The following is a 10849-nucleotide window of genomic DNA, read 5'->3' as shown; positions in this document are numbered from 1 at the left end:
CTGTGGCAAGATCTGACAACTGCTGTTCACAAATGCTGTCCATCTAATCTGACTGAGCTGGAGCTGTTTTGCAAAGAAGAATGGGCAAGGATTTCAGTCTCTAGATGTGCAAAGCTGGTAGAGACATACCCTAAAAGACTGGCAGCTGTAATTGCAGCAAAAGGTGGTTCTACAAAGTATTGACTCAGGGGGCTGAATAATTACGCACACCCCGCTTTGCAGTTATTTATTTGTAAAAAATGTTTGGAATCAAGTATGATTTTCGTTCCACTTCTCACGTGTACACCACTTTGTATTGGTCTTTCACATGGAATTCCAATAAAATTGATTCATGTTTGTGGCTGTAATGTGACAAAATGTGGAAAAGTTCAAGGGGGCCGAATACTTTTGCAAGCCACTGTATATGATTCACCTCAGTATCATAATAAATTAGCATTTCTGAGATTTAGGTAGTGGTGTAAGCTTCAAAAGATGGGCAGAACATTTATTATCAAAATATGTTGTGAATGGTGCCTAAACTTCTGTGCCAACAAATGGTACTAATAAAGTGAAGCATAGAAATGTTAGTGCAGTGTGAATGCTGACAGTTGAGTGATTTGAGGTGAATTTTTATGATTGCTGAATCTTTGGTGAAAAAACTGTTGAATGAGCGGAAATACACATAATCATTCACCCGAAAGCCAAAGTGCAGAACTGCTGAAAGCTGTTCACACAGAAGAAGTTTCAAGGTTGGAAAGTAGCTGAATAGCTTTTAAATGTACATTAGAAAGAGAGGTTGAAAAAATCTGAATGGATATTGAAAGCTCATATTCTTTAAATCCCTTGAAAAAAAAAAGACTCATTTTAAATGTCTCAACCGAAGAACCGCAAATGAAAAACTAGAATATTTGCAGAATATCTGCTGTGTGTGTATGTGTGTGTGTGTGTGTGTGTGTGGTAATGATGTTGAATTGTGTTTAAAGAAAGATTCGGATCTCAGTACTGTGAATGCTTAATCAGCAGTCACACTAATGAGCTGACCACAGGAGGAAGTAAATGCCAAATCCAAACAAAGAATCCTTATAACTTATAGATGTTTCCACCCAAAGTCCAGCGCCCTAAGGCTTTACGAACAACGATAAAAGAGAGAGTCAGAGCCATAATCCAGAACATGTTAGATGAGCTGCTACAAGAAAGCTTCAGGCAGCTAAAGACAGAAGTTGGTGAGGTAAAGGAGGAGGAACCATCATGAATGACCCTGCCTAGGATGCACCATGGCTAACATTAAAAAGTCCTATCAATGGCTAGAAAAGGCTATCTTAAAGGACAGCACAGAACAAGTCCTAAGGACCAGATCCATTGAGGCAGGAGTCACACACACAGCTGGACCCAAGTTCCAGATTGTGCAATGTGGACCCAGAGACATCCAACACACAATAGAAGGTTGTAGCCAATTGTAGTGTAGTGATTGGGACAGTGTACAGAAATAATTGTACCGTAAATGAAATAAAAGTCCCCAACTCCTGATGGGAGACACCACCAAAGGTGGTTGAGAACAATATGAGTAAGGTCATGTTGGACTTTTGAGTTCTGGATGGACCAGCAGCTCCTGGCGAACGAGATGGATATAGTGATGCTTGACAAGCAGCAGAAGACGGCAGTTGTGATAGATGTGGCAATCCCAGCACACAGCAACAATAGAGGAGTAGAGGGGCTGAAGGAGTTACTGGGGCAGACGTAGAGGGTAAAGTCGAAAGTGGTCCCAGTGGTAATAGGAGCATTAGGAGCTGTAACCCCCCAAACTGGAAGAGTGCTTCCATCAGATTCTTTGCACAACATCAGAGGTTTCTGTCTAGAAGAGTGCAGTCCTAGGAACAACGAGACACTGCACAGGACCCTCAAACTCCCAGGCCTCTGGTGGAGAGGCTTTACAACTGGGGTGTCCAACTCCAGGCCTCAACAGCCGGTGTCCTGCAGGTTTTAGATGTGTCTTTGACCCAACACAGCTGATTTAAATGGCTAAATTACCTCCTCAACATGTCTTGAAGTTCACGAGAGGCCTGGTAATGAACTAATCATTTGATTCAGGTGTGTTCACTCGGGGTGAGATCTAAAACCTGCAGGACACCGGCTCTTGAGGCCTGGAGTTGGACACCCCTGCTTTAGAAACACACACTTACCACTAGGGCTACGATGGATACATTGGATGATGATATTAAAACATCTACCTTTTCATATTATACTCTATCATTTATGTCATGCTGTTGCAAAACACACTGTTTACTGCAAGATATTTTTCATTGCCTATGAAATTATGCCGCAAATTGGTCTCTGCCAGTCACCAAAAACTACAAGCCTCTTCTGCCATCAACGCAAGTATCATGTGAAAGAGTATGGAGAGAGTTCATGAATAAGAAGCAAAAAGCTGTCAGGTGCTAACAATAAACCACAAACCCAAACGTTAGAACAGGCTGCCATATATATATATATTAGGGGTGCAACGATACACAAAATTCACGGTTCGGTTCGGTTCGATACTTTGGTGTCACGGTTCGATATTTTTTCGATACAAAAAAAATGTTCATGCCTTTTTAATTTGTCATTTATTAAAATTATAAATATATATTTTAACTCAAAAGTACAGTTTTTAAATTTAATGTTGCTGAAACAAAAGTAATTTAAAAAAATAAATATATCTCAGGGCTCTCAAAATTTCAAAATCCCTGGTAGCCCTTCGGGCAGGGACTCTTCAGTTTTTGGTAGCCCAAAATAAATGTAAGTAGCCCGAATAAAAAAGAGAGCAATTTTTTGATTAATGTTTTGTTTCCTTTACAATATTATACTTTAATGTATAATATTGTAAAGGAAACAAAACATTAATCAAAAAATTGTTGAAAAACAAATTACAACATTGTATAAAAATTACAATCATCAACTCAAATACTTGGTTCTAATTGAACAGAAATTTCTATGAACTTGTAAGAACTGTGTAGGACATGAATCAGTCTGTGTCAGATCCTGAATTTGAAATTTCCGCTGAAGTCACGGGTAAGAGACAAGTGGAACCAAGATCTAGGCCATTTGCTTTTTGAAGTTTGCAAAGACTGCTAAATTTTGCCAGTGGTAGTTCACTCTTTGCAACATAGTACGCTGTTCTAAACAGATTTTTCAGGTTTATTTTTAGTATGTTATTTGCAATTGGTGTTTGTTCTGGGAAAGATATTGCAGACTGAGCAATAATGCATTTCTTGCATTTCTCATGGCCTTTCTTAAAATGACTGGTCCCAGTAACAAAGGCGCTTGTCGACTCAGAAATCGAGAGAAAACCAACAACACACCCGGCAGAACATTATGTTATTTACACGGGTGCACATAAGTGGTCCGCATGTGCGCATTCGCTGTCAAAATAAAAGACGCGCACCAGATAAGAAGTTGCAACGCGCGTTTGCGTCCATATAAAAAGCACTGTTTTTGTCCGCTAGAGTGGGATTTTCACGGCACATTCTGCACCACATCTCTGTGCGTTCATCATTTGTTTGAAGCCAGCTCACCTCCTGCAACCACTTTTCCGAGAATACGTGCTTCTTTTGTGGTTCGGACTCCTTCTGACATTTCTTTGGAGGTAGAGGAACACCAAAGTAATTGCTTAAAGGAGCTTCTTTGACATCTTTAAGAGTTTTAAACAAATGTCTGTCCTCCTCCAGAAAATCTTATGTATGCAAACACGCGTTGCAACTTCATATCTTGTGCGCGTTTTTTTGTTTTTTTTTTGACAGCGAATGCGCACCTGCGGACCACTTATGTGCAGCCCCGGTTATATAGCTCGTCATATTGCAGCCACAGAAATTCTTTTGTCCATGAAACCATAAAGCTGCACTTTCTTTTTGCCTTATAGTCTGATTTGTCATAACTTTTCCGTTTTGTGGTAAGCTTTTCTTTGGCTGTCACTTCTTCACCCTGACCTGTCTTATTTGGCTCAGCAGAACTAAAATATATATCCTGCTGCTTTTACACACACACACACATAACGGTCAGCGATTCTCTGCGCGATCAACCTCTCATATGTTTAAGCTTGCTGCGGGAGATTTCACTTGTCATGTTTGCATAGTGAGCTAACGATTGATAAGACGATGTCAGAGGAATTGGTGCTCAAATTATCATCACTCACCAATCAGTGCTGTCGCTCTCTAGCGATTTTGCAAGCCCTGTATCTGATTGAGGAATCACTCATCTTTGGAAAAGAGAGTTTATTACAGAGAAATGGCTCTTTCCAAAATAAAAGCTATACGATACGCTTCTTCTGGGCTATATTCTCAGCAGCATATTGTAGCGGGTCAGGGCTGTTCGGGGTTCTGTTTGTACAGTTATGTTTTGTTTATGTTGCCATAGTGACGGGTGACGCCCTCTCGCTGCGACAGTGTGTCCTTCCGGGGTCAGAGGGCGCCTTGTGTGTTGTTGTTGTTGTTGCTGTGCGGTTGCCGCGCTGAGCAGTTAGCTAGCGGCAGTGTTCTTCTGCAGATGTCAATAAACGGCTGTGCTCCCTGGCTAGCTCACGGGAAGCAAGACCAAACGACACCTCCGTCTCCTCGTTGTCTGAGCTCGCCACATTGGTGTCAGAAGTGGGATGATGGTGGCACCCCATGTTCTGACCCGAGTGACCCCGGCCGGTGCGCCAAAAGAAGGCACCTGGACATTTGCAGGACTTTGTGTGGGGTAATGGGGTCGTCGGGGACGACTGACCCCTTAGGTGGGGGCTATGTAGCGGGTCAGGGCTGTTCGGGGTTCTGTTTGTACAGTTATGTTTTGTTTATGTTGCCATAGTGACGGGTGACGCCTTCTCGCTGAGACGGTGTGTCCTTCCGGGGTCAGAGGGCGCTCTGTGTGTTGTTGTTGCTGTGCGGTTGCCGCGCTGAGCAGTTAGCTAGCGGCAGTGTTCTTCTGCAGATGTCAATAAACGGCTGTGCTCCCTGGCTAGCTCATGGGAAGCAAGACCAAACGATACCTCCGTCTCCTCCTTGTCTGAGCTCGCCACAATATTAAACATATCAGGTCCCCATAAGGAGAATCATGTGCTAACGGCTGTCTAAATGACTCGGGTAAAGTTTGTAGCATGCATGCTTGTTGTTTTTGTCTGCTTCCACTTGTCTTTGCACTAGGATGATGTCGGCGTAAATGTGCAGTCATATTCGTTGTGTTCCCACTAGTGCTGTCAGCGTTAATCTCGTTGAAATGACGTTAACGCCACAACACGGCAAATCTCCGTTAACGAGCTACCCCTGCGTGGGGCTAGACGCCAACACGTTAACGAGCTAACTGCGCTAACACACTAGTTCCCACCCATGTAATTGAGCATTGCGTGGCACATCCAACATACTGTTTTACTTTAGTCCATGACGCGCTTACCTTCAGGATCATACGTCACATGAAAACCAAAATAATTCCAAACGCCAGATCTGAATGAGGGTGGGGGAGGTTCAATTTGCCATGTTGCAAGGAGAGCTTAACTTCTGTCTGGCTAGCTTGCCCTGCGCTCTTCCTTCTGACGATGCTGTCTGTGTTGAACGCTCAGTGGATCTGCGCTCGACAGTGCAGCCTAGGCGGAGTAGTCGAACGCAGATTCACTGAGCGCTCAACACAGACAGCATCGTCAGAAGGAAAGTTGATAAAATAAATGACAAATTTTGTATTGTTCATACATATGCGTACCGAACTGAAAGCACTGTATCGAACGGTTCAATATCGATACGAGTATCGTTGCACCCCTAAAATATATATATATATATATATATATATATATATATATATGTATATAAAATAAAGACTAACAAAGACCCATTTATCTGTCTTAACAAAAAACTTTCTTCTTTCAGACCTGTGTTATTTGAGTAAGAGCCTTTGCCTCAACATATGAATCATGACTCTATGTTTGCAGGCTAACACAGGCCAAATGGATGACCCTGATAAACAATGGACCATGGTGTGCAGCAATCTGGCACTTATTCAGGTAAGGTATGCCGGGGAGAAATTTACACCCAAAATATGAAAAGAGTAAATAATGGGCTGGACTGTCACTGTTCAACAGTTCAGGACTCCTGTCTTCAGTTTGCTCTCTGCATTGTGTTTAAGTACAAACTCACTCCACTTCAGTTTTTTAGGCTAAATGATTCCTGAAGCCGTTTTTCTGAGAAAAATGTGCCAAAAAATATTCACTCATAAAAATTGCTGCTTCCTACATCTGTCCGCCAGTGTTCTGAATGTTAAATTCACTATTCTACTGTAGACGGGGCCTGACGCTGCTGTGCTCTGTCCTGTTTCGGCAGGTCCAGGCCACAGTGGTAGGATTCCTCGCCGCAGTGGCAGCAATTTGTTTAGGGGCGATTTCCAGAGGAGGCATTGAACTGGAACAAGCAGCTGTCCTGTGCGCCAGCAGTATCACCACCGCCTTTGTAGCTGCTCTGTCTTTAGGTAAGTAAGCTGCGGGGATGTTCTTTATTTGGAAATTCGAATAACAGTCAGTTATTCTAGCATATAGTCGCCCAAGCATACAGTTTCGTTTAGGGGTCAGGGGTCAAATCGGAAGCTGTAACTATAGAAGAACCAGATGAAGCATTCACTCCAGAGTACCAGCTGTACTCACATTCTTCATGATGTTATGATAGTCAAACTAGACACATAAAAAAGGCACCATCAGTACCTCCTGACAGAGGAACTTTCTGATTGGATATAAGATACATAGTTCTAAATAGCTCTATATAGCTTTATTATCACTTTGACCTTCAGATCAATCTGTTGAACTTGAGGTCAGAGGTCAAATGTGTCATGATATTTTAATCTTTATACAGGACTTTCTATATGTGGGCAATACACACCACACGTGTAATAATCATAGTTTCTATGTTATAAGGCTTTTTGCCAATTTTCAGCCAATAAATAAAGTTGACTTTGAAGACCTCGGTGGATTTAATAGGTTGTTAACATGACCCCACTCCACACTCCCACAAGGTTTTCTCAGAATTCACAAAAAACTTTTCAAGCTGTCATGTTGACAGACAGAACGACACACACCCATGCAGATGCTACCGTTTTTAAGGTCTTAATTTAAGCTGCTAGGTGTGAATGTGATTCGTTGTAACTATAACAAACAATACGTAACAGTTTGACAGTTATACAAGCTAATGTTATTATTCTGACAGTGTTTTAGGGAGGCTTCTCAATGTTGTGAAACAAATTTCAATCAAACAGTTTTCATCTGTGCGCCTGTCCTTATATTACCCGTCTCAGCATGCACTCCCCGAATAATCCATAATTCCTGCTCACCTTAAGTGTTCTGGTGTTAAGCAGGACTGATGCGTGAAGGAACAAAACTGTCCTTGTTTCATTTTCTGCTCTGCAGGGGAATCCTCGTCGCTGTCTCTCTTTACACTGTCATTTCAGTTTCTCTGTAATTCGTTTTTTTTACTCATACCCTTTTGTTTTTCTTTTCTCTTTCCAGGCCAGCTATCACTCTGTGAGACAGGTTGGCGTGTAGACAGTTGTCTTTGTTGATATAGAAAAACAAACAAATTCCAGCTAAAAGCTTCCGTCAGCATTCTGTTGTCTCACAAACATGATGAAAGAAGCTGAATTGGCTCTTTCTTTCTACAGTTGTGTTTTCCCCGTATGTTGATTGAAAGTGTAAGCGTCTCACGTCTTTTGTGTTTCTGTCCCTTCACACTCTGTTGTGCAGGCCTGGTGATGATTGGAGTGATCATCGGCTCGAGGAAAGTGGGAATCAACCCTGACAATGTGGCCACTCCCATTGCTGCGAGTCTGGGGGATTTGATCACCCTGTCCCTGCTGGCTGGGGTCAGCAGCGCGCTCTATGAGTATAAAGGTGAGGAAAAAGCCGAGATGTCAGTAGCAACTATATGATCGCAAGCTCACTGGGTTTCACTAAAGTTCCTGGCTTTTTTTTTACTTTTACCTGTGCATAAGAGTTCACATAATTAGTTCAGTTCTATTTTTCCTTATATTCACAAACCTATGGCTGGATTATAAATTTCATTTTTCACACAGCTTAGAATTGACCTTTGGAGTATGTCCAGATCAGCATCCAGAATTTACAAAAAAATTAAATAATAATAATAAAATTTTATTATAAGTAGTTTCTAATATTACAGATCACTAGCACTGCTATTGTTAATGTCTGTGTGTGTTTGTTTGGATGTGATGTCCTAGGTGTCGCCCTCTGGTGATCTGTGAAGTATTTGGTTTGTGGCTGTTCGCCTCCTTAGCTCTACCCACTTGTTCTCCTTCATGACCCAGCCTTTGTGCTTGATCTGTTTTGGTTGCATGTTTTCTTTTTTTTGTTTTTTTGTTAATAAATGACATCTCTCAGAAAGTAAATGGGTGTTGTGTTACAAGCCACGGCCTTAACACAGTTTATTGTTTGAGATAACGGTTGTGGCCCCGGAGCTGCGTAGCACGGTGCTTCAAACGAGGCAACACAGGCTTTTTAAATTCATCCCATTGGTGCTGCTACTAAAAATCTTAGATGAGGTGAAATCTTGGACAAGGTCAGAGGTCAGTTTTTCTGATAGTCTTGTGAGTGTAATAACTGAAGAAAGAAATCGCCTAGGTTTTCAAATTTATACCATAGATGCCCTCTGCTGGGAGGCTGAGGGGTAGCACTGGTGGCTGCCAGTGACAACCAATAACAACCCTTAAATGTGAAAAACAAGTGATACAGGGTATTTTGGTGCCCTTGGAATTTGGAAGGAAAGATTTAACTGACTTTTTTCTGCCAGAAGATGGCAGCAAAAGGCAGATTTTTCCACACACACTGAGAATGCACTGTGTATACACAACACACACTGTAGTGTGTGTGCACTGTGTATCAAAATGACACCCTGAGACATTTTGATACACAAAAAAAGGGTGATTATAGATGTGTTCCTCTGCATCTAGTTATTTGGCATATGTGATGTAAATGTATATATGTGTGAAAACCCCGGAGCAACCCTCCCGAGGGTTTAATAAAGTTTTATTTAATCTATTCTAATCTAATAACTTTAATCTCAGCCAAACCGATTTACTCAGGAACAAATAAAAACACTGAAATAAGTCAAACAATAACATTTTTAGGTTATCTAAGCGAGTTATATATCATGTTTAACCTGAGTAGCGAAAGACCGTGGGGGTTTGAAAACGATGTGCTGGGAGTTCGCTGTTCTCGTCGGTTCAGATATTTAAAGTTTACACAGCTACATTCTCGCCTGAAAATATGGCGAGAATGTAGCTGTTTATATTGTGACCCAGAAAGTTTTAAATATTACTCTTATTACTCTAAGTAGCTGCCGCCATTGTTGGAAACTGGAATTGGCTGGGCCGCGCTATGAATTCTGGGATATGGTTTTTCAATTCTGTTGTCCGGGTGGAAAATCAGGAGAAATTCGAGAGAGTGGTGGCTCAAGGAGATTTTCAGGAGGAGCATTGAAATTCGGGATTCTCCCGGAAAAATTGAGAGGGTTGGCATGTATGTGTACAGGGGGAATAAAATGCCAGTATCATTTACAATACAGACTTACTGTATATGTAGGATAAAACTGTAAAGCCTTTAATGTTGTGTTGAATAACATTTTTCATACCCATGCAGACATGCCCATAACTGACTGGATTTGTCTCCTTTTTTTCTTTCTTTCTTTGGAGACCTTCAGTATAATGTCTTTGTCTCTCTGTCTCTCTTTCTTTTAGACATATGGTACCTGTCACCTATGGTGTGTCTGGTCTTTCTCTGTCTCATCCCGGTCTGGGTGTTGGTGGCCCGACAAAGCCCTCAGATCAGAGAGGTTCTCCGTTCAGGATGGCAGCCCGTAATAGTGGCCATGTCCATTAGCAGGTAGACACTCAAACACTTAATCTAGAATAATAATAAACAGCACTTGAATAGATTTGTTTTTTGTGTGTTTATGGCTCTTGCACATATACAGGCCTATTAAAAAGTATTTTTTCACGGGACGTATGAAGTCTACTCTTACTTCTCCTATAAGAATTAACAGGCTAAGCAGCAGCCAGGGGCTGCTAATCAAATGTACTTGATTGATTAATAATCAGCAAGTGTGAGCAACTCTATAGAGATCTGGATCATTCATGTGTCAAAGTGGAAAGACATTAACAATCATCTGAGAGGAGCTATTGTTGCTGCCCATCAATCTGGGAAATACTATAAGGTCATTTCCACAGCAATTTGGCAGTTAAATGATGGACATCAATCTTCCCAGAAGTGGAGTGAAGAAGCTGCAAGACCTCAACGAGCAACACATCTTGTCCTGATCTAAAGAAACAGCTGAGCAACAAAATCAATGACATATATCCAGTGGCAGTCTGGAAAGGGTTACAAAGCCATTTCTAAGACTTTGGGACTTTGACAGAATGAAGGTGACTGTGAGAGCCATTGTCCACAAATGGAGGACACTTGGACCAGTGGTGAACTTTCACAGGAGTGGCTGACCTACCAAAGCTAGTGCAATAGATCAACGTCTCATCCCGGAGATCACAAAATAACCCGGAACAATATCTAAAGAACCGCTGGTCTCAGTTTAGGTCAGAATTCATGACTCAACAATAAAAAAGACGCTTGACAAAAAGTTCCAGGGAGAAAACCACTGCTGACAAACATGAGCACAAAGGCTCATCTCACATTTGCCATAAACCATCTTGATGATCGCTGAGACTTTTGGAAAAATATACTTTTTGGAAAGTTTGAGTCCCATTACGATTGGCATAAAACTAACAAAGCATTTAATTAAAAAGAACTGTATACCAAGTGTAGTGTGACGGTCTGGGATTGCTTTGCTGCTTCAGGATTTGGATGACTGATGGAAATGATGGA

General features: G+C 41.6%; 1 protein-coding gene across 5 annotated transcripts in view; it reads left to right on the top strand.

Annotated features, from left to right (window-relative positions):
- The window catches only part of LOC120722659 (solute carrier family 41 member 3-like), a 45134-nt gene that overhangs the window by 21657 nt on the left and 12628 nt on the right, over positions 1-10849 (top strand). For all 5 annotated transcript variants that reach the window (XM_040013726.1, XM_040013724.1, XM_040013725.1 and 2 more), the window contains 4 exons: positions 5912-5983; positions 6300-6444; positions 7706-7852; positions 9712-9856. In XM_040013726.1, the coding sequence (XP_039869660.1) occupies positions 5912-5983; positions 6300-6444; positions 7706-7852; positions 9712-9856 (509 nt within the window). The remainder of the gene's footprint in view (positions 1-5911; positions 5984-6299; positions 6445-7705; positions 7853-9711; positions 9857-10849) is intronic.

The sequence above is a fragment of the Simochromis diagramma genome, unplaced genomic scaffold, assembly GCF_900408965.1.
Source record: "Simochromis diagramma unplaced genomic scaffold, fSimDia1.1 OVJJ01000705.1, whole genome shotgun sequence".
Classification (NCBI taxonomy): Eukaryota; Metazoa; Chordata; class Actinopteri; order Cichliformes; family Cichlidae; genus Simochromis; species Simochromis diagramma.
The sequence above is the reverse complement of the archived record's forward strand: the minus strand, read 5'-3'. Positions and strand labels throughout refer to the sequence as shown.